The 26,471-nt window shown below is 53.8% G+C and overlaps 3 protein-coding genes and 1 non-coding gene across 29 annotated transcripts; 3 read left to right on the plus strand and 1 right to left on the minus strand.

Moving 5' to 3' along the window:
* On the plus strand, positions 1-3,420 carry RPL10 (ribosomal protein L10). 3 transcript variants are annotated; one of them, XM_054470867.1, is made up of 7 exons: positions 1-157; positions 358-835; positions 1,628-1,686; positions 1,779-1,886; positions 2,093-2,231; positions 2,765-2,927; positions 3,006-3,221. In XM_054470867.1, the coding sequence occupies exons 2-7, from the start codon at positions 813-815 to the stop codon at positions 3,156-3,158; spliced, it is 645 nt and encodes a 214-aa protein (XP_054326842.1). In that variant the 5' UTR covers positions 1-157; positions 358-812; the 3' UTR covers positions 3,159-3,221. The 3 variants fall into 3 exon arrangements, with proteins under 3 accessions (XP_054326842.1, XP_054326843.1, XP_054326844.1); XM_054470868.1 differs by lacking the exons at positions 1-157; positions 2,765-2,927 and having other exon boundaries at positions 667-835; positions 3,006-3,420; XM_054470869.2 differs by lacking the exons at positions 1-157; positions 3,006-3,221 and having other exon boundaries at positions 669-835; positions 2,776-2,884.
* On the plus strand, positions 2,582-2,716 carry LOC129025538 (small nucleolar RNA SNORA70). Its single transcript, XR_008497286.1, has one exon. It is a non-coding gene; the product is annotated as a small nucleolar RNA SNORA70 (small nucleolar RNA).
* Positions 3,421-3,906: 486 nt separating the features above from the next.
* DNASE1L1 (deoxyribonuclease 1 like 1) lies at positions 3,907-14,881 on the minus strand. Of its 13 annotated transcripts, none has more exons than XM_054470853.2 (12): positions 14,426-14,881; positions 13,907-14,082; positions 13,353-13,595; positions 11,662-11,879; positions 11,250-11,334; positions 7,585-7,806; positions 7,146-7,234; positions 6,979-7,065; positions 5,673-5,773; positions 5,421-5,533; positions 5,094-5,342; positions 3,907-4,993 (listed from the first exon to the last, which is right to left on the minus strand). In XM_054470853.2, the coding sequence occupies exons 6-12, from the start codon at positions 7,717-7,719 to the stop codon at positions 4,859-4,861; spliced, it is 909 nt and encodes a 302-aa protein (XP_054326828.1). In that variant the 5' UTR covers positions 7,720-7,806; positions 11,250-11,334; positions 11,662-11,879; positions 13,353-13,595; positions 13,907-14,082; positions 14,426-14,881; the 3' UTR covers positions 3,907-4,858. The 13 variants fall into 13 exon arrangements, with proteins under 13 accessions (XP_054326828.1, XP_054326830.1, XP_063516898.1 ...); XM_054470855.2 differs by having other exon boundaries at positions 14,637-14,875; XM_063660828.1 differs by having other exon boundaries at positions 13,353-13,576; positions 14,426-14,847.
* Positions 14,566-24,806, plus strand: TAFAZZIN (tafazzin, phospholipid-lysophospholipid transacylase). Of its 12 annotated transcripts, XR_010125522.1 has the most exons (12): positions 14,566-14,698; positions 14,832-14,960; positions 15,954-15,999; positions 16,229-16,314; positions 22,626-22,706; positions 22,788-22,829; positions 23,115-23,177; positions 23,295-23,347; positions 23,749-23,826; positions 23,981-24,214; positions 24,335-24,380; positions 24,562-24,806. XR_010125522.1 is itself a non-coding variant. In XM_054470858.2 (11 exons), exons 1-11 carry the CDS (start codon positions 14,590-14,592, stop codon positions 24,080-24,082), a joined length of 879 nt encoding a protein of 292 aa, XP_054326833.1. In that variant the 5' UTR covers positions 14,566-14,589; the 3' UTR covers positions 24,083-24,806. The 12 variants fall into 12 exon arrangements, 9 of the variants coding, with proteins under 9 accessions (XP_054326833.1, XP_054326838.1, XP_054326834.1 ...); XR_010125520.1 differs by having other exon boundaries at positions 23,981-24,380; XR_010125521.1 differs by having other exon boundaries at positions 24,335-24,806.
* Positions 24,807-26,471: the final 1,665 nt, after the last annotated feature.

Genomic DNA, 26,471 nt, shown 5'->3' on the forward strand with positions numbered 1-26,471 from the left:
CGGAGCGGGGCCAGTGATGCCCCCCGGTTTCCCAGGCCATGAGTCTCCGTGGAGATTTCTCCTCGACCTCTTCCCCGCGGCAATGTGCGAACCCTGGGTCTCCAGGAAACGGGGATACGGGGCATGGCTCCCAGCAAGGCCTGGTCCAGTCTCTCCGGTAGGGGAATGGGTCTCCCCCTCCGGCCTCCCGGGTTGACAAAGGAACGCGGGCCCAGGTCCCTGTATGGCGCTTCACCGCCGGGGCCTCTAGCCTAGAAGGAGGCACGGAGCGCGTGTCCGGGACCCGTGCAAGCTCGAGGACACTCTCGCGGTCGCCGGGAGGCCCACCTAGGGTACTTTCCTTTTTTCCTCTCTCAGAAATATACGTCTGTCACAGTTAACGGCAAAGCCTAGGGCAAGAGTTCTACGCCCAAGATGGCCAGCCGGAAGCGGACTTCTCGCGACCATGTGGCGAAGCCCCATTCGTCAGCTGGCCGCCCGCGGCCCTGGTACCCGGTCACCTCTCTGATCTGCGCATGTGCTGGGCTACGCCCGGGCGCAAGCGCCAAGAGCGGCTGCGTCTATGGTCATGACGTCTGACAGAGCGTCCACCCGTCTTCGCCAGGACTCTATGGTTCTTACGCGCGCAGACAGACCGCCTATATAAGCCATGCGCAGGCGGAGGAGCGCCTCTTTCCCTTCGGTGTGGTGAGTAAGTGTAGTTGTCGTCTCTTATAGTGCAGCTGCTGGTTCTCACACCTTTTAGGTCTGTTCTCGTCTTCCGTTCCGACTCTCTCTCTTTCGTTGCAGCCACTGAAGATCCTGGTGTCGCCATGGGCCGCCGCCCCGCCCGTTGGTGAGTCTTGAATCCATGTACTTTCACTGCTGGGAAACGGGCGGGGAAAGAAGTGCCTATGGCCGCTGAAAACAATTGTGGGGTGGAGCCTCCCCCGTGCGGCGGCCCTGTCTTGGGAACTGACCCTATGTTTTACACCTCCCGGCTATTTTTTAGACTGCAATAGTACTGTCCCTTAGTTCCCATGTCGGTGTGGAAGCGACGGTTTCCTTGTATCTCTGCCTGTGTCCTGCAAGCTCACCGCATTTTCGGGCGCTCATACGGTCTTGGGGCCTTTGTGTGCGTTCTCTGTCTTATTTCCGGGCGACGTTCCGCGTGCGTTGTCGGACGTGAAGGGCAGCCCGGGAAAAACGGGTGCGGCCGACTCCTGTGTCCTACAGGGGGCGCCAGACGCATTTCCACTCTGCTCGGAGGTGGATTTAGTGCCACGTGCCCGAAAGTCTTAAATTGGGTGACCTGAGCTGTGCAATGATAATGCGGCGATTTTGTAGTACGCAGTGTCTTGAAGAGGGAATTTTTAACTAGGAAAGTTTGTTGCAAAGTGTTTGTAGGAAGCGTAAGACAAAGTAACGGAAGGTGGTGGCTATTGTGTTTCTAGTTTTGGGTGTTCTCTGTGTTGCAGCAGCCAACTGTTGCTTTGTAGTTTATTTCCCCGAATGGAAACGTTTTAGAAGTGGACGTGCATTCCCCACCCTTTTCCCGTCCCTCGTTTGGGTTGTTCCTTGAAGGGCAAAGTGCCTGTTGGGCTTTCTGTGAACGTCACCTAACCTGTGTTTTTTCACTCCCCTGCAGTTACCGATATTGTAAGAACAAGCCGTACCCAAAGTCTCGCTTCTGCCGAGGTGTCCCTGGTAAGTAATGGAAGAGCCCCTGCACTGGTTGGCTCTACTAACTCAGCGTCCGTCTGTGACACCCCCTGCACACTTACCCAATCCTTTTTTAGATGCCAAGATTCGCATTTTTGACCTGGGGCGGAAGAAGGCAAAAGTGGATGAGTTTCCGCTCTGTGGCCACATGGTATCAGATGAATATGAGCAGCTGTCCTCTGAAGGTAAGGCAGGATTCTTTGTTCGTCACCCCCAAGTCCTTCCACCGTGCTCCCTCAACCCCACCCACATACACTGCACTGGAATTGGGAGTTGATGAAACATGAGCCTTACAAAACTCAGCCAACACATTTCCCTCGAGCTGGAGATAGTCGTGGTGAATGTTTCTCTATTATCTTCTCTCACTGCTGCTTTTCTTCTCCCTACCTAGCCCTGGAGGCTGCCCGAATTTGTGCCAATAAGTACATGGTAAAAAGTTGTGGCAAAGATGGCTTCCATATCCGGGTGAGGCTCCACCCCTTCCACGTCATCCGCATCAACAAGATGTTGTCCTGTGCTGGGGCTGACAGGTGAGCTTGGTCTGGGCTTTTTAAGGTAGTTGGAGTCTCTACATTATTAGGCTTGCATTATTGCATCAGAGCATAGAGGTGGCCCCAGTGACTCAGCCACTATGGCTACTAGAAAAGCCAGGCTGGCAAGTGACTTTCAGTGGTCACTCAGGACCCTTTCCTGTGGACTGTTGCGGATACAAAGCAAGCATGAGTAAGTCTTAGCAAGCTCTTCCCCACAGGTTAGGGCAAACACTTGTGATTGGAGTAGCTCTTCTTGCTTTTAGCTTGATGACAACCATCTTGCCAGCAAGCAGGTAGTTGAAGCTGGCAGAGCTCAGTGTCGCCTTTTCAATGGTTCTTGGGATGCTCTGCAGCCAATTAAGCCGACTGAGTTCCTTTCCTCATGGGGGCCCAGTGTGCAATGGCTGCACACAGCAGCTTCCTTGGTAGTGTACGCAGCCTGTTGGTTGTATGGGTTGCTCTAAGGGACCTTGGAGACAGGCCTTTCCGATGGATGTTCATGTTTCTGACCTTGCACTACCCCAATGTAGGCTCCAAACAGGCATGCGAGGTGCCTTTGGAAAGCCCCAGGGCACTGTGGCCAGGGTTCACATTGGCCAAGTTATCATGTCCATCCGCACCAAGCTGCAGAACAAGGAGCATGTGATTGAGGCTCTGCGCAGGGCCAAGTTCAAGTTTCCTGGCCGCCAGAAGGTACGTAGTGCTGCAGCCCCCTTCTCCCACCTTTTTTGCCTCAGGCCTCCTGACTCAATTCTTTCCATTGCTCCCTAGATCCACATCTCAAAGAAGTGGGGCTTCACCAAGTTCAATGCTGATGAATTTGAAGACATGGTGGCTGAGAAGCGGCTCATCCCAGATGGCTGTGGGGTCAAGTACATCCCCAATCGTGGCCCTCTGGACAAGTGGCGGGCCCTGCACTCATGAGGGCTTCCAATGTGCTGCCCCCCTCTTAATACTCACCAATAAATTCTACTTCCTGTCCACCTATGTCTTTGTATCTACATTCTTGACGGGGAAGGAACTTTCTCTGGGAACCTTTGGGTCAATTGAAGTGCTTTTCATGAAGCACAGCTGCAGCAAAGCCTTGCAATCCCAGGCTGGGGTCAGCCTACAATTGTGTTGCTTATTACAACACATGGGGACCAAGAGGGGCTTGTGGGCTAGAGGCTGACCAGCAGCAACGTTTATTTAGCAAGGGTAGGTGTGCATCACATTGGGTTTGGTCTCACCCGTCTGGTTTGGCCATTCCTCTGGTGGGAATCATCCAGGTACTGCTGATGTCACCTGTAACTTGCCCGACTTCCTATCTAGCAACCTCCTGGGCCCCATGCCCCCACCCCTTCTAGATCCTACATTCCCAGGGCCCTCACCACCTGACCAAAGGTCTAGGCTAACCTTTGGTACTTTGTAACAAAAAGACCTCGGAACAGACAACGTGTGTGGCATGGTTTGGCCTGGGGATCTTAGATGTCTGACCTGAACTATTGTAGAACAGCGCTGGCTTTTGGGGGAGCAGCAAAAATGAGGAATGCTAGGTGGGTGGCCTGAGCATCTGTATCCAGGGACAGGACTCCAAAGGCTTTTGGTCCCAGAGCTGGGGTATGTTGGCCCCAGCCCCCAGCCTGTGGCTCCCAAAAGGCCTCTGGTTTTTTGTAATCTCAATTTACAGCCATTTCTTAGGTTTTTAATTATCTTTATTTTCTTTTGCCAAACATACCTGGGAATACCTTTTTTTTTCTACTTTGGGGTGATGGTTCCAAACCATAAATGTGATTATAGTTAACACATGATCCTTCTAGCGTCCCAGCCAGTGTTTTTCCTGACCTCTTTTCTTTGGAGAGGAGGATGGAAGGGAGGGGTCCGGCACGCTGCTGGCATTTTGCTGTGTCCTGCAGCCCCTTTACCGGGGCACCTGGGTTCACACAGCTTTTTAGGTTACATAACTGGTGCAGATTTTCTGCGTGGAGATGTTACCTTGACCAGCCTTGGCTGGACTTTCCCAGGCATGCAGAAGCCTGTGCCAACAGACGACAGCACCCAGGAGGTGCGAGCGTGGCTGCTCAGTGGTTATAACAGGCCTGACTGCATTGTTCACCGGATTACAATGAGCCAAAATGTTTCCCGGTGTTTGCTGGTTTCAGGGAAGGAGTTTGACGCAGCAGATTAACCACCCTCCTTGTAGCTATCAGGGCTTAATGGTTTCCTGGTGATTCTTACCAATCCACGATAAAGATGGCCCATTGGCATATCTGCTGCACAAGTGTTGTATCTCACCAATCTGGGTTTTTGTTCTCAGTAACTTTCTTTCTTGTCATACATCTTGATTTCTCTTTCTGAGCCCTCCCTTCCCCTACCCCAACCCAGAGCCCACTCTGTCTCCACTCCTGATAGTACACTACCTGGCAGGTGGCATGAGTCCAGCCTTGGGGGCCCCTGGCTTCCTCTCCTAATCTAGGCACAAGCCCAACCAAAGAACAAGCCAAATCAAACAAAAGGCAGGTGGGGGTGGACTGCAGTCACAGGGCAACTGTAGTTGAAGCTCCCCAGCCCCAGGGCTGGATGGACAGGGGAGGCTGGCGTTTAAGTCCCAAAAGGCAGCAGGCCCTGGGGGGGTAGGGGGACGCTCAGGCGGCAGGGCACAGCTGAGGGGACAGGAGTGACAGCAGCAACAGAACAGTGAGGCTGAGAGGCTGGACGCTGTGCGCTTGGCTCAGCTTCAGCTCCACCTCCACGGGGTAGTGGTCACTGATGTTGAGGGCCTGGGAATGGGTGGTGGGGCAGTGTCAGTGCCCGGGGCCGAGGGGCTTCCCTGCAACCCTGCTCCTGCCCTCCCTCCTCGTGCCAGCCCCATCCCTTCACCTCCTCCTCGGTGAGCTGGAAGCTCGTGGGGAAGTCAAAGGCAGCCGCAGTGTGCAGCAGACTCCGGCAGCGCTCCCCGTGCAGCACAATGCGGTCATAGGTGCAGTGGGTGCTGGCCCGCACTGTGGTGTCCTCCCCGTCGGCAATCACCCAGTGGAAGCCTGGCTCAGTCCGCAGCTCCAGCTTGTCCAGGCGCTTTTTGGTCAGTGAAGCGCAGTCAGCATTGAAGTCCCCGAGCAGGATCACATCCTAGAGACACAGCAGCCATGAGGCTGGCCGCTGGGCCGCCCTATCCTTGTCCCTCTTGTACCAACTGCCCAGGCCTACCTTGCTCTGCCAGTGCTGGGAGACCTCCAGAAAGACATCGTAGAGGGCGTTCAGCTCCTTCTCTACGGCCTTAGGAGTGGTGTGCAGCGGGACCAACACCAGGCTGGGAAGGACTGCAAGGCCCAGGGACCGAGGGCTGCCATCCACTCCTGGACCTTCTCCCCCAGCCCCTCTGGGTGAGGAAGCCCCCAGTGGAGCCAGCCAGAACTCCCCTTCTGCTCCCACGTACCAAGCCCACCCTTCCCTTCCTACCATTGCTGGGCAAAGAGAACTGGGCCACAAATGGCTCCCGGGCAAAGACATCATCCTCGTCGTCGTACACGTAGGAACTCAGGACCTGTGTTTTGTGTGACCTGGGAGGACCAAGGGATGGGCAGCAGTGGCCCCACGTCTTTGATTTTGGCTTGCAAGTGCCAAACGGCGCTCAGGGAGGGGCCCTCCACTAACAGCGGCAATGTGGGCACAGCCCTCCCAACCTGTCTCTAGAACTTTAAAAAATCAGACATAATTCATATGCCATAAAATTCACCTGCTTCAAGTATACAACACGGTTTTTTTGTACATTCATAAGGCTGTGCAACTATTGCTACGATCAATTTTAAAACATTGGTATCCATTACCCCTAATAAAAACATAACATCCATTACCAGTTACTCTCCATTCTCCCCTCCCCCCAGCCCCTGCAACCATTAATCTGTTCTCTATCTTGTACATTTGCCTATTCTGGATATTTCATATGAATGAAATCAGCTCATCAATGTTTTCCGTGTTCGTCCATATGCTGTGGCACGTCTGTGCTTCATTCCTCTTTCTGGCTGAATAATATTCCACGGACTGGGTATGGTACATTTTGACATTTGGACACTTTGATGTCATTCATTTTTTTTTTTTTTTTTTTTTTGAGACATGGTCTCACTCTGTTGCCCAGGCTGGAGTGCAGTGGCACAATCATAGCTCACTGCAGCCTTGAACTCCTGGGTTCAAGTGATCCTGCTGCTTTAGCCTCCCAAAGCATTGGGATTACAGGCATGAGCCACTGTACCCTGCCTACCCAGTAATTTTGGAGCACACGCCAGATGCCATATAATTTTATTTATATAGAGAATCAGTTCTCCTTCCCTGCAGCCTCCCTTGCCCTCTGGATCCTGACTCCAAAGGGCTCCCTGCCAGCCTGTCCTCCCAGGGACTTAGAAGATCAGGTCTACCCAAGGCCCATAAGTGGTCCCCACGGAGCCTCTTCCTAGGAGCTGCAGCCCTTGCTGACCACTTTCATAGAGGGGGCCAGCCACACCCTGAGCCTCAGCAGCTCCCACAGGAGAGAGGAGGAGGGACCCCACATTTGTGCTTACAGAAGGAAGGCCTCCTGCTCTATGGACACTCTGGCGGGGGTCGAGGATGGGAAGAGCCCAGAATAAAAGGTGTTGAGAAGAGAAAGCATGCAAAGCAGGTGAGGCTGTCCCAGGATGGGGGGCCTGTGGCCCCGGGGACTAATGAGCCTACCTCACATTAGGGCCAAGGACCGCCCCCTACCCTGCTGCGCTGCCAGCTCCGTGCTCACCGATAGAAGTACACGTACGTCTCCATGTAGGTGCTGCGCCCCAGCTGGGGGCTGCTCAGGGTGCTGTAGGGCCCAGAGCCATCAAATCTGCCAAGAAAAGGGGAGGCAGGGTCAGGGCCTCAAGGCTCTGGGTGTGCCCCTGATTAGACCCACAGAACCTTCCTCACCGATTGAGTTCTCGAAGCAGGAGGGGGATGGCGCTGCCAGAAGAGTCCACCACCTCCTGCAGCACCATGATGTCACAGCGAGCCAGTATCTGTGGGACACCAGGAAGGCCAGCCTGACTCAGTGCCAGCTGCCCTGAGAGGAGGCAGTGGGCCCAGGGAACTGGCACTGTTGTAGCCAAGAGTGTTAAGGCTCACTGGCTGCAGCCCACAGAAAGCAGTGGGACTGGAAATGCCCCAGGAAAAGACTCATCCCACCCACATGTCACCTGTTTCACAGAGGAGGAGACTGGGGCCAGCAGGAGGCAAGCGCCTGTGCTGCATCTCTGTGCCACACCTCTTCCTGTCCTCTCTTCTCTAGAACATACCCCTGGTCAGGCAGGGCTGGGGGCTTTGGGTCATGGTGGTTAGGGGCAGAGTTTCCCTGAAGTGATGAACTTACCCGAACTAAGGTGTCCATCACCTGCTCCCTGGCCACTTTGGCCAGCGTCAGCCGCTGGGCATTGAAGGCGCAGATGCGAAAGGCCTGGGCCCTACTGGCCAGGATGAGGAAGAGGAGTGCAGTTGGGTAGTGCATGGCTGCGTGTGGCTGCCGGGGACCCCCCAGGAATCCAGGCTGCCCCAGGGTGCGCTTTCACTGGGCTCAGTTCTGGCTCTGGGAGCGCTGAAATATGGAAGAGAAAGTGACACTAGCTGCTGCCCAGCACCAGCCTCCCAGTGACTTCCTGAGATCATACCACTGCACTCCAGCCTGGGTGACAGAGTGAGACTCTGTCTCAAAAAAAAAAATTGTTTTTGAGACAGAGTCTTGCTCTGTGAAGATCAAGCCAAGATCGCACCACTGCACTCCAGCCTGGGCAACAATGAGACTCCGTCTCAAAAAAAAGTGAAATCCTACAGTATTTGTCTTTTTGTGACTGGCTCATTTCACTCAGCAAAATGTCCTCAAGGGTCATTCATGTTGGAGCATATGTCAGAATTTTTTTTTTTTTTTTTTTTGAGACGGAGTCTCACTCTGTCGCCCAGGCTGGAGTGCAGTGTCGTGATCTCGGCTCACTGCAAGCTCCGCCTCCTGGGTTCACGCCATTCTCCTGCCTCAGCCGCCTGAGTAGCTGGGACTACAGGCACCTGCCACAAGCCCGGCTAATTTTTTGTATTTTTAGTAGAGACGGGGTTTCACCATGTTAGCCAGGATGGTCTTGATCTCCTGACCTTGTGATCTGCCCGCCTCGGCCTCCCAAAGTGCTGGGATGACAGGCGTGAGCCACCGCGCCCGGCTGTAGGATTTCTCTCCTCTTCATGGCTGAATCATCTTCCATTGTCTGGGCGTCTGGATAGACCACATTTTGTTCATTCATTCATTCATCCATCCATCTGGTTTTTGTTTTTGTTTTTTGTTTTGTTTTTTTTTTTTTTTGAGACGGAGTTTCACTCTTGCTGCCCAGGCTGGAGTGCAATGGTGCGATCTCAGCTTACTGCAACCTCTGCCTCCCAGGTTCAAGTGATTCTCCTGCCTCAGCCTCCCAAATAGCTGGGACTACAGGTACGCTCCACCACGCCCAGCTAATTTTGTATTTTTAGTAGAGATGGGGTTTCTTCATGTTGGTCAGGCTGGTCTCGAACTCTTGACCTCAGGTGAGCTGCCCACCTTGGCCTCCCAAAGTGCTCGGATTACAGGCGTGAGCCACCGCGCCCTATTTTTTTTTTTTTTTTTAAATAGAGACAAGGTCTCACTATGTTGCCCAGGCTGGTCTTGAACTCCTGGGCTCAAGCAATTCTCCTGCCTCAGCCTCCTAAAGTGCTGGGATTGCAGGAATGAGCCCTGGTGCCCCAGCCTCATGCATCTCTTGACCTCGTGATCTGCCTGCCTTGGCCTCTCAAAGTGCTGGGATTACAGGCGTGAGCCACAGCACCCAGCCCCTGCTTTCAGTTCTTTTGGGTATATACCCAGAAGTGGAATTGCTGGATCATATGGTAGTTCTATTTTTAATTTTCTGAGGAACTGTCATATTGGTCTCCATGGTGACTGCACCATTTTACATTCTCACCAACAGTGCACAAGCGGTCAAGCTTATTCTTTTATTGTTTCTTTATTTGAGACAAAGTCTTGCTCTGTCGCCCAGACTGGAGTGCAATGGTGCCATCACAGCTCACTGTAGCCTCCTGAATTCTATGTTTCCCAGGCTGGTCTCAAACTCCTGGACTCAAGTGATCTTCCTACCTCAGCCTCCCAAAGTGCTGGGATTTTGATTTTTTTTTTTTTTTTTTTTTTTGAGAGAGTCTCACTCTGTCGCCCAGACTGGAGAGTAGTGGCGTGATCTCAGCTTACTGCAACCTCAGCCTCCCGGGTTCAAGCAACTCCCTGCCTCAGCCTCCCGAGTAGCTGGGATTACAGGCACCCGCCCCCATGCCCAGCTAATTTTTATATTTTTTAGTAGAGACAGGGTTTCACCATCTTGGCCAGGATGGTCTCGAACTCCTGAGTTCAGGTGATCAGCCGGCCTTGGCCTCCCAAAGTGCTGGGATTACAGGTGTGAGCCACCGTGCCCAGCCAGTGCTGGGATATTATAGGCCTGAGCCACTGCACCTGGCCTAGTCTACTTTTTTTTTTTTTTTTTTTTTTTTTTTTTGAGATGGAGTCTTGCTCTGTCACCAGGCTGGGGTGCAGTGGCACGATCTTGGCTCACTGCAACCTCTGCCTTCCGGGTTCAAGTGATTCTCCTGCCTCAGCCTCCTGAGTAGCATGAGCCTCCTGAGTGCCCGGCCCACTTTTTTTTTTTTTTTTTTTGATAGTCTCATTCTGTTGCTCAGGCTGGAGGGCAGTAATGTGATCTCAGCTCACTGCAACCTCCATCTTCCAGGCTCAAGTGATGCTCTCACCTCAGCCTTCCGAGTAGCTGGGACTACAGGTGCATGCTGCCACACCAAGCTAATTGTTTTTCTTTTTTTGAGATGGAGTCTCACTCTGTCTCCCAGGCTGGAGTGCAGTGGCTCGATCTCAGTTCACTGCAACCTCCGTCTCCCAGGCTCAAGAGATTATCCTGCCTCAGCCTCCCAAGTAGCTAGGATTACAGGCGGGTGCCACCACACCCGGCTAATTTTTGTACTTTTAGTAGAGACACGGTTTCACCATGTTGTCAGGCTGGTCTCGAACTCCTGACCTCAAGTGATCCTCCCACCTCAGCCTCCCAAAGTGCTGGAATTACAGGTGTGAGCCACTGTGCCTGGCTACCAAGCTAATTTTTTAAATTTGTTTGGAGAGATGGGGTTTCACCATGTTGTTCCGAGACCCCAGTGCTTTTCGCCTCCATTAGCAACTACAGGAACATCTTCGTTCATCTCTGTCTCCCCACTTGTGAGATGTTCTCTTTAAGATAAACTCCCGGCAGTGAAGGGTGTGTGCATTTTAAAAGATCTCAGATATGGCCAAATCATCCCCATTGCAACCTGTGATGGGGACTCTTTCCCATGCCCCTGCCACCACTGGGGAGCCCTTCTTGTTCATCTCACCAGCTGGAGCCCCCCTCTCGAAGTTTATCTTTGTCTCACACTCACCTAACCTTGCAGGGCTCATCCCCTGGCTCCATGCCCTGTCCATGTGGCTTTTGCAAAGAGGCATGAGTTCCTCTGCTCTGTCTGCCTGCTTTTCTCTATCAACCTGTCACCTTCCCTTCAGGCTCACTTCCTGCCTCTCTGAGGCTCTGCTTGTCTCTGTCTCACTTTCCCTCTCGTCTCTGGTTTCCCTTCTCTGTCTCTTTGTTGCGGTGTCTCTCTCCTGGCTGGGTTTGATGTCTGTTTCTCCCTGACCACCTGCTCTGTCACTCATGCTAGTTTGGGTTCCCTGCCCTGGTGCCTATTCTGGGATATACATGGGCATGTGGGCAGCCCTGGGCTGGCACAGGCAGCCTTGGAGGCTTTGGCGTCAGGGACCCCCATGAGGGCTACCAGTAAGAACCAGAGAGAGCGACTGTTCCTGGCTTCAGCCCCAAACCCTGGCTGTCAACATCAGCCTTGGTGGGAGCCCTAGGCTTCCCTCTCCTTCCCAAACCCTCCCCAGGCAGAAGGCAACTTCCTCCCTTCTTCCGTCTCCCCAGGGGGCTCCCATACCTGTTCAGACCAGCTTGTCACCAAGTCTGCCTCATCCTTAAGTGGATCGCGATACCCCAGAAGAGCAGCTCCTGCCTGAATAGGGCTAGGAGGGGAAAAAAAAGAGGAAGAGGCTATGTTCCTGAGCCACCCGGCCAGGAAGGGCCTGGCTGGGCCGGACGCCCCACCCTTGCCAACAGGCAGGCCCGCCCCGTCTCCGCCCCACCGCCAACAAGGAGGGCGAGCACCCGGCCTGGGAACTGCTGACCTGCCCGCCCACCCTCCCAGACCCCGCCTTCCCGGGCCAGTGGGACATGACAGACCTGTGAGTCACTCAAGCCTGGCAGGCCAGCTGTCTCTGCGGCTGAGCAGCAGCAGTCCCCTAATAAGCAGTTACCTGTGCCAAGGGCCTGGGGCAAGGAGGAGCTGGTACCTGAGTGAGACCCCGAGCTTCGCTCGCCAGGCCTGTCGCTCAGCTCCCAGTCTGGGTCCCCAGTCAGCAGTTGCTGGGGAAGGCGCAGGAGCTGGAAGTCATGCCTGATGCCACGAGACCAGGCACCCCAAGGGCATGAGTCTTCTGTCCCTGTTCTTGGGTTCTGAGTCCCAGTGTGGCTGCACACTTCTGAGTTAGGGGTGTTTGATGCAAGCGCTCTGGAGACACAAAGAGAGGGACAGTCCACACATGATCTGGCCACAGTCGTGAAGTCAAGGGAGGACTGAGGATCTGCCCCAGAGAGGAGGAGACCCAGGGAGCTGGCAGTCCAACGTCCTGGGGGTCCTGCAGTGACGCTGTTGGGACAACTGAGGTGCTCGGACAGGGTCTGTGAGCAGGAGATGGGGCTGAATCCACTCAGCTTCTCATTGGATGGCTGCAACTAATGGATTCGACGTGGTGATAGAAGGCTGGACAAATTTTTAAAAAATCAATAAATTATGGGCTGGGCGTGGTGGCTCATGCCTGTAATCCCAGCACTTTGGGAGGCTGAGGCGGGTGGATACGAGGTCAGGCGTTCGAGACCGCGTTCAAGACCAGCCTGGCCAACATAATGAAACCCATTTCTACTAAAAATACAAAAAATTAGCTGGGCGTGGTGGTGGGCGCCTGTAATCCCAGCTACTCAGGAGGCTGAGGCAGGAGAACTGCTTGAACCTGGAAGGCGGAGCTTGCAGTGAGCCGAGATCACACCACTGCACTCGCACTCCAGCCCGGGCGACAGTGCGAAACTCCATTTCAAAAAAAAAAAAAATCAATAAATTATAGTTTAAAAATAAAAAACAGGCCAGGCAGGGTGACTCACACTTTGGGAGGAGAGGCGGGCGGATCACCTGAGGCCGGGAGTTCAAGACCAGCCTGACTAACATGAAGAAACCCAGTCTCTACTAAAAATACAAAAATTAGCTAGGTGTGGTGGCTTGCACCTGTAATCCCAGCTACTCAGGAGGCTGAGACAGAAGAATCGCTTGAACCTGGGAGGCAGAGGTTGCAGTGAGCTGAGTTCTCACCACTGCACTCCAGCCTGGGCAACAGAGCAAGACTCTGTCTCAAAAATAAAAATAAATAAAAATAAAAATAAAAAACTGCCGGGTGCGGTGGCCCACGCCTGTAATCCTAGCACTTTGGGAGGCTGAGGTGGGTGGACTGCCTGAGCTCAGGAGTTCGAGACCAACCTGGGCAACATGGTGAAACTCCATCTCTACTAAAATACAAAACAAAACAAAAAAAAAATTAGCCGGGCGTGGTGGCCTGCGCCTGTAGTCCCAGCTACTCAGGAGGCTGAGGCAGGAGAATAGCTTGAACCCGGGAGGCAGAGGTTGTATGGTATGAGGCTACCACTTCTCCTGTTGTCCTTCTCAGTTTCTCCCCAACCTCCCCTTTTCCCTAGTTTATAAGACAGGAGAAAAGGGAGAAAGCAAAAAGTTGGAAAAAAACAGAAGTAAGATAAATAGCTAGACGACCTTGGCACCACCACCTGGCCCTGGTGGCTAAAATAATGATAATATTAACCCCTGACCAAAACTACTGGTGTTATCTGTAAATTCCAGACATTGTATGAGAAAGCACTGTAAAACTTTTTGTTCTGTTAGCTGATGTATGTAGCCCCCAGTCACGTTCCTCACGCTTACTTAATCTATTATGACTTTTTCACGTAGACCCCTTAGAGTTGTAAGCCCTTAAAAGGGCTAGGAGTTTCTTTTTCGGGGAGCTTGGCTCTTAAGACACGAGTCTGCCGACGCTCGCCGACGAATAAAAAACCTCTTCCTTCTTTAATCTGGTGTCTGAGGAGTTTTGTCTGCGACTCGTTCTGCTACAGTTGCAGTGAGCCGAGATTGTGCCACTGCACTCCAGTCTGGTGACAGAGCGAGACTCTTAAAAAAATAATAATAAATAAATAAATATAAAATAAAAATAAAAAACTGGCTGCTTAATGCATAGGGGGCTTTCTTTCTGGGTCATGAATATGTTTCAGAACTAGAGGTAGTAGCTGACATTGTGACTGTATCAAATGGTATAAAATACTGTTTCTTGTATTACACATAATACACAATATGTTTGTATATATTGCTATATATATTGTATATTTTGCCATACAGTAGATTATATATTGCTACATATACATAGTATCATGTAGTACTGTAAATACGTAAAATTGTATATGTGGCTGGGCGGGGTGGCTCACGGCTGTAATCCCAACACTTTGGGAGGCCGAGGCGGGTGGATCAGAGTGTGATGGCGGGCGCCTGTGGTCCCAGCTACTCGGGAGGCTGAGGCAGGAGAATCGCTTGAGTCTGGGAGATCGAGGCTGCAGTGAGCCGTGATCCCACTACTGCACTCCAGCCTGGATCTGGCTGGACCCTGTGTCAAACAAAAAACAGAAACACTACAGAGACAAAAGGCGAGCGCAGGAGGCTGCCCGGAAGCGGGAGCCCCACGGGATGACGGCCACTTCCCACCGCCCCGGGGCTGGCCTTGCTGCCGTTAAGCGGCCCGGGCGCGCTTTGCGACAGTCGGTGGGGCCGGGCACCGGCGCAGGTTCGCTTTCCGGCGGTTGCGCCGGGCCGGGGCGCCAGCGCCCGCCTTCCCGTTTCCTCCCGTTTCCTCCCGTTTCCTCCCGTTCCGCAGCGCGCCCACGGCCTGTGACCCCAGCGACCGCTCCTCAGTGACGAGAGAGCGGGGCCGGGCGCGGCTCCGGCCTGACCTGCGAAGGGACCTCGGTCCAGTCCCTTGTTGCGCCGCGCCTCCTGTCTGTCCGTGCGCGGGCCAGTCAGGGGCCAGTGTCTCGAACGGTCGAGGTCGCAGACCTAGAGGCGCCCCACAGGCCGGCCCGGGGCGCTGGGAGCGCCGGCCGCGGGCCGGGTGGGGATGCCCCTGCACGTGAAGTGGCCGTTCCCCGCGGTGCCGCCGCTCACCTGGACCCTGGCCAGCAGCGTCGTCATGGGCTTGGTGGGCACCTACAGCTGCTTCTGGACCAGTGAGTGGGCCCAGGCCGAGGCAGGCCCGCCCGGGTACCCATGCCCGGCCGGAGGTGGGACTTAGGGTGGGGGACGCCGCGGCCCGGACCTAGCGGGCGAGCCCTGAGCGCCTGACCTCTCCTTCCGCGCCAGAGTACATGAACCACCTGACCGTGCACAACAAGGAGGTGCTGTACGAGCTCATCGAGAACCGAGGCCCGGCCACGCCCCTCATCACTGTGTCCAATCACCAGTCCTGCATGGACGACCCTCATCTCTGGGGTACCCGGGCCAGTGTGCTGGGCAGGGGGAGGAAAGGCGAGGATTCGGGACGGGCCCAGCCTCGTCAGAACAAACCCCTTCTCGCTGCGTTTTCATGGAGCCCTGGCACTCCAGTTTCCGGGTGTTCTGCCCCAGGGCTGAGACTTTGATTTGTGGCTCCTGCAGCATCCCTGAGGGAGCATGATTTGGAGAGGGCCTTGGGCATGGAGCAGGACCAAGGAACGGCCACAGGGCAGATCTTACAGCTCCTTTAACGTCAGGCCTCCAGAACCCTCTATTCTTTAAACCATCCAGGGCCCCACAGTCTTGGGAAAAATTTGGGGGTTGGACATAGGATATCCTGTGAAGAAGTTCTGGGCCAGGGACTGGAAGCCCAGTGTCCTGGCTTCAGGTTTGCCCCTGGCTGGGCGTGTACCCTTCAGCCCTATTTGGGAGCCTGGTTGCCACACCTAGAGGTTCCTGCTTTGCTGACTTCACAGGAAGTTGCTTGGCTCCGGTAACCAGATGGCTGGGTGGAGGGGTGCCCGGGGCTTCCACTCCTGAACAGAGGGGTTAGACTGTCCTAGAGCTCATGGGGAGCCACCTGGCCACACTGGAGCCCTTCAGAGCTCACCCTGGCTGCTGGGTGGAGAAAGGCCTATAGATGTCACAGGTGGATCCTGGAAGGCCAGGAAGGAGGCCTTGCAGCCATCCACTAGCCTAGACTGGGCTGGTTGCAGTGACAGTACAGGGAGAAGTATAGAAGAATGGGCATTGTCCAAGTATGTTGGGGAGATAGGCAGTCCAGGTGCAGTGATTAGTAAGATGTGGAGGCTGGAGGAGAGGGAGGAGCCAGGGAGAACTGAATGGTCTGGCCTAAGGGTCTGAAAGATGCCACTTTGGGCTGTAGGGAAATGGTAGTGCTGCTGTCCCTCATTCCCTGAAATGGGGTGAAGGAAGGGCACTCCCTGGGGATATGGGAAGTTGGGGCATGAAGCCTTTCCTGTCCTCTAGGGATCCTGAAACTCCGCCACATCTGGAACCTGAAGTTGATGCGTTGGTGAGGAGGAATGGGCCCCTCGAAGTGGGCCGGGCCGGCCCCACCTGCCTCTGCCCAGATTTGCCCTCCTCCTGCTCTGCCCAGGAGGTGGCGTCCAGCAGTCCAGGCAGGGCATGGGGTGGGGCCCCGCAGGCCCTCCCCTGTGCCTCCCTTCTGCATGCTGATGCTGGGGGCAGGGTGGTGGAGCGGGGTGCAGGGGGCAGGACTTATTGCATCTGTCCCTGCTCAGGACCCCTGCAGCTGCAGACATCTGCTTCACCAAGGAGCTACACTCCCACTTCTTCAGCTTGGGCAAGTGTGTGCCTGTGTGCCGAGGTGAGCTGCTCCTCCAGCGAGTGCAGGGAGGCATTTCTGGGGCAGGAAAGCTGGTGGCCAGTGTCTCTGTTTTGGAGGGACCTATGGGGGTAGGCAGCCCGGGAGCCAACATGAGGCCCAGCTCCATCACATGCCAGCAGAGGGGGCAGAGGCTGCAGGAGGAGGGATGGCTCCTTGGAGAGCCCTCAACTCTCTGCAACTGCCCAGGGATCGTGTGGACCTGGAGCCTTGGCATTAGAATTCAAGGAGGCATTATCCACACCCCCTTCTCTCAGGGATGTCACTAAGAGACTCATTGAGAACAGTGCATTGTCATTGGTCCATGGTGGCAGTAGCATGTACCTGCAGGCCAGAGGGTTTTGCTTCTAGGAGAACAAACAGGCTTGTGGGGTGAGAACCCCAGGGGATAGGGGCCATTTTGATCCCTATTCTCCAGACAGGGAGGATCACAGAGATTAAGCTGCTGGCCCAAGGTCATGGGGTAGGAGGTGGCAAAGCCAGGATTTGAATCCAGATTGCTCCTTCCTCTGCAGGAGCAGAATTTTTCCAACCAGAGAATGAGGGGAAAGGTGTTCTAGACACAGGCAGGCACATGCCAGGTGCTGGAAAAAGAAGAGAGAAAGGTAGGCCAGGCACAGCAGTTCACATTTGTCATCCCAGCACTTTGTGAGGTTGAGGTGGGAGGATCACTCAAGCCCAGGAGTTTGAGACCAGCCTGGGCAACATAGTAAGACCCTGTCTCTTTAAAAATAAAAATATTTTAAACAAAAGAAAGGTAGAAAATATAAGTTGTATGTAGAATATGAAGATTCTAGAATAATCCTATTAAGAATTTTGGATTCTGGCCGGGTGCGGTGGCTCACGCCTGTAATCCCAGCACTTTGGGAGGTTGAGGCCAGCAGATCACGAGGTCAGGAGATCGAGACCATCCTGGCTAACATGGTGAAACCCCGTCTCTACTAAAAATACAAAAAATTAGCTGGGCGTGGTGGCGGGCGCCTGTAGTCCCAGCTACTCAGGAGGCTGAGGCAGGAGAATGGTGTGAACCCGGAAGGTGGAGCTTGCAGTGAGCCGAGATCTCGCCACTGCACTCCAGCCTGGGTGATAGAGCGAGACTCTGTCTCAAAAAAAAAAAAAAAAAAAGTGCCGGGCATGGTGGCTCATGCCTGTAATCCCAGCACTTTGGGAGGCCGAGGCGGGCGGATCACGAGGTCAGGAGTTCGAGACCAGCCTAACCAACATGGTGAAACCCCATCTCTACTAAAAATACAAAAATTAGCCGGGCGTGGTGGTGTGCGCCTGTAATCTCAGCTATTTGGGAGGCTGAGGCGGGAGCATTGCTTGAACCTGGGAGGCGGAGGTTGTGGTGAGCTGAGATCGTGCCATTGCACTCCAGCCTGGGCAATAAGAGCGAAACTCCGTCTCAAAAAAAAAAAAAGAATTTTGAATTCTAGCTGGCTGCATTGGTGCATGCCTGCAGTCCCAGCTGAGGTGGGAGGATCACTTGAACCCTCGATTTTTTTTTTTCCTTGAGACAATGTCTGTTTCTGTTGTCCAGGCTGGAGTGCCATGGCGTGATGATGGCTCACTGCAGCTTCTGTTTCCTGGGTTCAAGCGATCCTCTCACCTCAGCCTCCTGAGCAGCTGGGACTAAGGAGTGTGCCCAGCTAATTCTTTTTTTTTTTTTTTTTTTTTTTTTTTTTTTGTAGAGTTGGGGTCTTACTACATTGCCAGGGCTGGTCTTGAACTCCCTCCTAGACTCAAGCGATCCTCCCGCCTCAGCCTCTCAAAGTGCTGGGATTACAGGCATGAGCCATTGTGCCCAACCCAGCCCAGGAATTTGAGGCCAGCCTGAGCAATATAGTGAGACCCCAGGTATAGATACATAGACAGATAGATAGATAGATAGATAGATAGGTAGGTAGGTAGGTAGGTAGGTACGTAGATAGATAGATAGATAGACAGATAGATATATAGATAGGTAGGTAGGTAGGTAGGTAGGTAGGTAGATAGATTAGATAGATAGATTAGATAGATAGATAGACAGACAGATAGATAGATTAGATAGATAGATAGATAGATTAGATTAGATTAGATTAGATTAGATAGCCAGGCGGGGTGGCTCACGCCTGTAATCCCAGTGCTTTGGGAGGCTGAGGTGGGTGGATCACCTGAGGTCAGGAGTTTGAGACCAGCCTGGCTAACGTGGCAAAACCCTGTCTGTACTAAAAATACAAAAATTAGCTGGATGTGGTGGCGCACGCCTATAATCTCAGCTACTCGGGAGGCTGGGGTGGGAGAATTGCTTGAACCCAGGAGGCGGAGGTTGCAATGAGCTGAGATCATGCCACTGCACTCCAGCCTGGGCCACAGAGGGAGACCTGGTCTTAAAAAAAAAAAAAAAAGTACAAAAAGTACTTGACTGTGCTCTCATCCAGGTGGTGACATGCTTGTGTCTGTGGTTAAGAGATAGCATCTGCCGGGCACAGTGGCTCATGCCTGTAATCCCAGTACTTTGCGAGGCCGAGGCGGGTGGTTCACCTGAGGTCAGGAGTTTGAGACCAGCCTGACCAACATGGCGAAACACCGTCTCTACTAAAAATATAAAAATTAGCCGAGGCCGGGCGTGGTGGCTCACGCCTGTAATCCCAGCACTTTGGGAGGCCGAGGCGGGTGGATCACGAGGTCAGGAGATCGAGACCATCCTGGCTAACAGGATGAAACCTCGTCTCTACTAAAAACAAAAAAATTAGCCGAGCGTGGTGGCAGGCACCTGTAGTCCCAGCTACTTGGGAGGCTGAGGCAGGAGAATGGCGCAAACCCGGGAGGCGGAGCTTGAGGCAGGAGAATGGCACGAACCCGGGAGGCAGAACTTGCTGTGAGCAGAGATCGTGCCACTGCACTCCAGCCTGGGTGACAGAGTGAGACTCCGTCTCAAAAAAAAAGAGGCGGAGCTTGAGGCAGGAGAATGGCACGAACCCGGGAGGCAGAACTTGCTGTGAGCAGAGATCGTGCCACTGCACTCCAGCCTGGGTGACAGAGTGAGACTCCGTCTCAAAAAAAAAAAAAAAAAAAAAAAAAAAAAAAAATTAGCCGGGCGTGGTGACACAGGCCCATAATCACAGCTACTCAGGAGGCTGAGGCAGGAGAATCATTTGAACTCGGGAGGCGGAGGTTGCAGTGAGCCGAGATCGCGCCACTGCACTCCAGCCTGGGCAACAGAGCAAGACTCCGTCTCAAAAAAAAAAAAAAAAAAAAAGAGAGATACCATTCTAGTTGCAATGTGGCTGCAGCAGGGCTAGGTGGATGTGAGGAGCCCAGTTCAGGGCTGTCACAGTAGCTCCAGCAGCAGATGATTGTGGCTGGGCCTCCAAGTGTCACGGTGGAGAACCGGAGAAGGGGACTTCTTTGGGATGTACTCTGGACTTGTTGATAGATTAAGTGTAGGTGGGGTGAGGAAGAGAACTCAAAGATGACACCAAGTGTTGGAGCTGAACCACGGGGAGAAGGGTGCAAAGGGAAAGCAGTGCGGGGGCTGGGAGGGGAGAGGGTGAGTCCTGTTTTGCTTGTGCTGCATCTGAGGAGCCCCTCACCTGTGGAAGGAGAGCAGTCCCAGAGGCAGTGGGGTGTGCAGTTCTGGAACTTAGAAGAATGATCAGGGGGCTGGGTGCAGTCGCTCACGCCTGTCATCCCAACACTTTGGGAGGCCGAGGCGGGCAGATCACGAGGTCAGGAGATCGAGACCGTCCTGGCTAACACAGTGAAACCCTGTCTCTGCTAAAAATATAAAAAATTAGCTGTGCATGGTGGCAGGCACCTGTAGTCCCAGCTATTCGGAAGGCTGAGGCAGGAGAGTGGCGTGAACCCGGGAGACGGAGCTTGCAGTGAGCTGAGATTGCGCCACTGCACTCCAGCCTGGGTGACAGAGCAAGACTCTGTCTCAAAAAAAAAAAAAAAAAAAAAGAATTATCAGGAATAAAGCTACTGGGAATTCAACCACAAAAACCACAAAGTCACGAATGCAGAGTGAGAGTCTTCAGAGAGGGCAGAGGCCCAGGAGGGTACAGAGGGAGAGAGAAGCCACCAAGATGGCAGGGAGCCATGGCCAGAGAGAAAAGCAAACCAGGCGCCTGTGGCACCATGGAAGCAGCAGGTGATGCTGGAGAAGTGTTTCCATGGAGTGACAGCTGCCAGAGCCAGATTATTGTGGCCTGAGGGCTGGTGGTGCTGCAGTTGGAGGGGAATGGAGACTGCAGGGGCGGCAACTCCTCCCAGAGGTTCAGTTGGGAGGAAAAAGAGACAGAAGGAAGAGTAACCAAAGGATATTAGAGGTCAAGGAGGGGTTTATTATTTCTAGCTGGTCAAAGTAGAATGTGGTAAAACCCAATAAAGTAACAACAAATAACAAAGAGGGGCTTTTAATGGAAAGCTGCAGTGCCCACCCCTCACCTCCCTAGCCCCACTCCTCAGAAGCAGCCCCCTGGAGCGGTTTCTCTTTCTGCTGCTTTTGGAGGCTACTTCTGTCTCTGTAAAGGAACAAGCAGAGGCCACTGTGTCTTGGCAAATGACCGTGGCGTCGTTTATCCCAACCTGCTCTGAGAGATGGGGACTCTGCTCATTCACCCCTCGTCCCTGCCTCTTAGTTCCTTCAGCAAAGAACTAATAATATGTCATTAAGGCAAAGGCAGTATTTGGCACACTTGGCTTCTGTGTTCCAAAAAATTCCCTTTTTCTCCAAGCGTAGACTTTAATATGGTATTTAAGTATCGAAGTGATTTGACACAAGTGACACAAGTGAGCAGTAGTGGCATTTGCAAAAGCTACAAATGATGAAGTCTTGCTCCAAAAGCATATTATTATTATTTTTTAAATTCCAGTTTCAAGCTCAATGGATAGGTTGCGTCAGTGGGTTTTAGTAGAGAAGGGGCCAGTACCTATGAAGACTCCCCTGTACTATTACACATGCTGCGTCCCAAGTAGGGAAACTCCAGTGGGTCATCACCCCCTCCCTCTAGCCCGAGTGGGCTGCTGGGTCAGGGCACTGTTTGCGTTGGGTTGAGATTCCTGGATCCCTAACTAGCACCTTCCAAAGAATCGGCCTTGCAGAGAACAAAGTTCATTGCCAGAGGTATTCCCAATGTCTGTCTCTCGCTCTGTGATAGGGCTTCTTTACTCCCCACTTTATAAGATGAGGATATCTGCTCTACCCCATTCCTTCAACCTCTCCACCTCTTTCCTCTTTTATCTGCCATGTGATTACTTTTCCATCACCATGGTTGATGAGATCCTTACTGTGTACTTACTGTCTCCAAGCGTCCCCAGGCTTCCAGCCAGCATGCAGCAGCCAACATTGGCTTCAGAAGGAAGGAGGTTTGCATTTCCTTCTCTTGGGTCCAGTGTCATGGTCTCAGGGTTATCTCCAATGTGGAAGGTTGCTAGACCAGGAGCAGTTTGACTCCACTGTTTTTCAGTCTAGCAAGTTTGAGTTTTTCCCAAGCTCTTGATGTGTGTTCAAATGAATGTTCTCCCTTTCCCAAGAGACCTCCCTATAAGGGAGGGTCTAGTTTCCCGGAGTGCCCTGAGAAGAAGGGGTCAGCAGGAGGGACGAATGGTGGAGGCTGAGGCCTCAGGCAGGTGCCCTGTGAGGAGTGGCTGTGACAAGCGGCTGAGACCCCAACAAAGGGTTGTTGCCCAGAATCTGGGGCCTAAGCGAGGTTAGAAATCACAAATGCACTTGGTTTCTCTAGCAGCTGGCACATGGTAGGATCACCCCAGGAGTGGCACCTTCGAAGAGAAAGGAACGCATGAGGCTCCGAGAGCGGTTGGCTGGCAGCCAGGGCCTGGCTGGGGAGGGAGGGCAGGTGGTGCGCTGACCTGGGGATCTTTGAGAGCCTGCAGGGGTATGTGGCTGAAGCGGCCCAGCTGGTGAACCACTGAAGACGGGGCTCATAGGTAGATGGAGGAATTGCCAGGTGAGAATCTCGGTAGGAGATGACTTGAGCTGATGCTGCCTGGCACTTAGGGGTTTAGAAGATATTAGGAAGGAAGCCCCACAGCGTGCCCAAGTGCCATGCAGGCCCTGGAGACGGTCATTGGAGGGCGTCTATGTGGATGGCGTGTGGGGGATGGGAAGTCCCTAATCTGCTGGGGCTTTCTCAGCAAGCAGGGACTGAGGGGGATAGTCCCCAGTGCATGGACCCCAGGGAGAAGGGCCTGTTTCACTGGGGTTTGGAGAGTGTTGAGGGTAAGCTAACCTGTCACCCCATGCTCCCGAGAATGGTTACTGATGGGGAGAGGCCTTGTCCTTGCAGGAGATGGCGTCTACCAGAAGGGGATGGACTTCATTTTGGAGAAGCTCAACCATGGGGACTGGGTGCATATCTTCCCAGAAGGTCAGCAGGGCTGACTGGGTCGAGCCCCCCCAGTATGAGCGGGATGGGCTCCCAAGCCTCGCCTCTGTGCTCTCTCACCAGGGAAAGTGAACATGAGTTCCGAATTCCTGCGTTTCAAGTGGGGTAAGGGCTGCTGGTCTCTGGCCACAGCCATCCTCCCAGCCCAGAGATGGCCCTGTGGGCCCCTGGCTCCCGCCCCCTCAGGCTGGGTTGTATGGGGGTAGATGGGTGTGTTGTAGCTCCAGGAAGGGGACAGGTGCTGAGACTAGGGCCTGCCTCTCGCAGGGGCTTGCCCAAGGGAGCTGAATTGAACTGGAGGATGTTGGGGGTGGCACTGGCCAGAGGCTGGCACAGAAGCTTGGCTCAGGGCCCAGCTTATGCTAACATGTCTACCTCCCTACTGGGCAGGAATCGGGCGCCTGATTGCTGAGTGTCATCTCAACCCCATCATCCTGCCCCTGTGGCATGTCGGTGAGCCTGGGGATGGGGACAGAGAGATGGCATCTGGGGTGGGGGGCCTGGGAGTCCCTCTGGTCCCAGGCTGCCCTGCTCCACCCCACGTCTGGCCTTCTGTCCACTGTGCTGCAGGAATGAATGACGTCCTTCCTAACAGTCCGCCCTACTTCCCCCGCTTTGGACAGGTAGGTGGGGACTGCTGACTTTCGGCTGTCTGTCTGTCTGCCTGTCTGCCGTCTGCCCTGTGTCTCCCACTCAGCACTATGGAGGCCAGCTGCAGGGGGAGCTGAGCGTGAGGCTACAGCAGGGGACCGAGTGGAACATAGACAGGGACTTCCTGGCACCGAGACAATAAAATGAGAGCAGAGGAAGTCAGGCTGGGGCAGAGGTGGGCTGTGGGGTCAGGACGGGACAGGTCATCTACAGCACAGGACCCAGGACCAGGACCTCGTTTTAGAGGAAGAGTGGCCCCTGGGGAGTGTGTGGCACAGCAGGGCCAGGGCTTAGCTTCTGGCTCCCGGGTTGCTTGGGCTGGGGCTGTGGGCACTCCTCCTGCTCCTCATCACTCTTGGCGGCCACCCCACAGAAAATCACCGTGCTGATCGGGAAGCCCTTCAGTGCCCTGCCTGTACTCGAGCGGCTCCGGGCGGAGAACAAGTCAGCTGTGAGTTTCCTCCTGGGTCCCCCGTAGCTGTCCCCGGACCCCCTGCTGCTGGCTGCCAGCAGGGTACCTCCACCCTCTCCATCCCGTCACCCTCCCAGGGCACCTTGGCCAAGCTTCCCGAGGGGTGCAGGCCATCCCTGGTCCTTTCCCTCAGGTGGAGATGCGGAAAGTCCTGACGGACTTCATTCAAGAGGAATTCCAGCGTCTGAAGACTCAGGCAGAGCAGCTCCACAACCACCTCCAGCCTGGGAGATAGGCCTTGCTTGCTGCCTTCTGGATTCTTGGCCTGCACAGAGCTGGGGCTGAGGGATGGACTGATGCTTTTAGCTCAAATGTGGCTTTTAGACAGATTTGTTCATAGACCCTCTCAAGTGCCCTCTCCGAGCTGGTAGGCATTCCAGCTCCTCCGTGCTTCCTCAGTTAAACGAAGGACCTCAGCTGCTTCCCCCACTTGGCCAAGCAGGGAGGAAGAAGCTTAGGCAGGGCTCTCTTTCCTTCTTGCCTTCAGATGTTCTCTCCCGGGGGCTGGCGTCAGGAGGGAGCATAGAAGGCAGGTGAGCAACCAGTTGGCTAGGGGAGCGGGGGGCCCACCAGAGCTGTGGAGAGGGGACCCTAAGACTCCTCGGCCTGGCTCCTACCTACCACCCTTGCCGAACCAGGAGCTGCTCACTACCTCCTCAGGGATGGCCGTTGGCCACGTCTTCCTTCTGCCTGAGCTTCCCCCCCCCGCCACAGGCCCTTTCCTCAGGCAAGGTCTGGCCTCAGGTGGGCCGCAGGCGGGAAGAGCAGCCCTTGGTCAGAAGTCAAGCCCAGCCACGTGGAGCCTAGAGTGAGGGCCTGAGGTCTGGCTGCTTGCCCCCATGCTGGGGCCAACAACTTCTCCATCCTTTCTGCCTCTCAACATCACTTGAATCCTAGGGCCTGGGTTTTCATGTTTTTGAAACAGAACCATAAAGCATATGTGTTGGCTTATTGTAAAATGCCTCTGGCCTCTCTGTAGGGGTGAAAATGGGAAGTGACTGCTGGACAGAAAGGCTGAACCCTTAGTGCCCTGGGCACATGGAACACACTTGAGCAGATGGGCATCAACCTCTTCTGCACCAGTCACTTAAGGCTTCAGTTATTGTCTGTAATCCCTGTAACAACATTGCAGAAATAGGGATTAATCTCCTCATTTTGCCAAGGAGGTGGAGTGAGGCTAATGAACTTGCTTCAAAACCCAAAGCTAACCAGGTGGATTGGGGCCACACTTCAGAGAGCCCCAAGTGTGGAGAATCAATTGGATCCTACCTGGGCTGCATCATAGGTGGGAGAGGAGCTCTGAAGAGCCCGGCAAGTAGCCAGCCATGAGCAGTGCACGCTGCGATCAGGAGGTGGGATTGGGGTTGCCCAGATGGAGCTGGGGGTCCTGGGTGGGAGCAAAGGCAAATCCAGGGTGGTGGTGTAGAGACAGTATTAAAAATACTATAACGGAAACGTGGAAAGAAAGAAAAGATAGAACCACCGAAGATGAGCCAGCAACAAGAGAAGATTCAGACCACCAGGTCTTTCGGCAGTGTTGGTGCCTAATTATTTCAAAATAAAAGGTTTTTTAAAAAAATGACCAAAAAGGGAAAAAATTACCTGGGAAAAAACAAACACTTGTAATTAAATATAGATAAAAGCAGCTGGGCACCATGGCTCACGCCTGTAATCCCAACACTTTAGGAAGCCAAGGTGGGCGGATCATTTGAAGTCAGGAGTTCGAGACCAACCTGGCCAACATGGTGAAACCCCATCTCTACTAAAACACAAAAATTAGGCCAGTCGCAGTGGCTCACACTGGTAATCCCAACACTTTAGGAGGCCAAGGTGGGCAGATCACCTGAGGTCGGGAGTTTCAGACCAGCCTGACCAACATGGAGAAACCCCGTCTCTACTAAAAATACAAAATTAGCCGGGCGTGGTAGCGCATGCCTGTAATCCCAGCTACTTGGGAAGGCTGAGGCAGAAGAATCGCTTGAACCTGGGAGGCGGAGGTTGCGGTGAGCCGAGATCGTGCCATTGCACTCCAGCCTGGGAAACAACAGCGAAACTCCGTCTCAAAAAAAAAAAAAAAAAAGGCTGGGCATGGTGGCTCACGCCTGTAATCCAAGCACTTTGGGAGGCGGAGGCAGGCGGATCACGAGGTCAGGAGATCGAGACCATCCCGGCTAACATGGTGAAACCCTGTCTCTACTAAAAATACAAAAAAATTAGCCAGGCGTGGCGGGTGCCTGTAGTCCCAGCTACTCTGGAGGCTGAGGCAGGAGAATGGCGTGAACCCGGGAGGTGGAGCTTGCAGTGAGCCAAGATCACACCACTGCACTCCAGCCTGGTCGACAGAATGAGACTCCATCTCAAAAACAAACAAAAAAACCCCAAAAAATTAGCCGGCGTGATGGCGCACGCCTGTAATCCCAGCTACTCAGGAGGCTGAGGCAGGAGAATCACTTGAACCCAAGAGGCAGAGGTTGCAATGAGCTGAGATCGTGCCACTGGACTCCAGCCTGGGCGATAGAGGGAGACTTCGTCTCAAAAACAAACAAACAAACAAACAAACAAAAAACATGCCAGGCACAGTGGCTCACGCCTGTAATCCAGCACTTTGGGAGGCCGAGGCAGGC

Source organism: Pongo pygmaeus, chromosome X (assembly GCF_028885625.2).
Source record: "Pongo pygmaeus isolate AG05252 chromosome X, NHGRI_mPonPyg2-v2.0_pri, whole genome shotgun sequence".
NCBI lineage: Eukaryota > Metazoa > Chordata > Mammalia > Primates > Hominidae > Pongo > Pongo pygmaeus.

Bases quoted from the DNA above. Each gene is read 5' to 3' on its own strand.
- RPL10 (XM_054470868.1), top strand. From the start codon at position 813: ATGGGCCGCCGCCCCGCCCGTTG. The intron at 1,687-1,778 runs GTAAGTAATGGA...ATCCTTTTTTAG, and splicing joins CTTCTGCCGAGGTGTCCCTG to ATGCCAAGATTCGCATTTTT. The intron at 1,887-2,092 runs GTAAGGCAGGAT...CTCCCTACCTAG, and splicing joins TGAGCAGCTGTCCTCTGAAG to CCCTGGAGGCTGCCCGAATT.
- DNASE1L1 (XM_054470857.2), bottom strand. From the start codon at position 7,719: ATGCACTACCCAACTGCACTCCTCTTCCTCATCCTGGCCAGTAGGGCC. The intron at 5,343-5,420 runs GTAGGCCTGGGC...CTGTGTCTCTAG, and splicing joins CCCAGCACTGGCAGAGCAAG to GATGTGATCCTGCTCGGGGA. The intron at 4,994-5,093 runs GTGAAGGGATGG...ACCCATTCCCAG, and splicing joins TCCAGCTCACCGAGGAGGAG to GCCCTCAACATCAGTGACCA.
- TAFAZZIN (XM_054470865.1), top strand. From the start codon at position 14,590: ATGCCCCTGCACGTGAAGTGGCCGTTCCCCGCGGTGCCGCCGCTCACC. The intron at 16,315-16,847 runs GTGAGCTGCTCC...CTTCCTCTGCAG, and splicing joins GTGTGTGCCTGTGTGCCGAG to GAGCAGAATTTTTCCAACCA. The intron at 22,707-23,114 runs GTCAGCAGGGCT...CCTACTGGGCAG, and splicing joins GGTGCATATCTTCCCAGAAG to GAATCGGGCGCCTGATTGCT.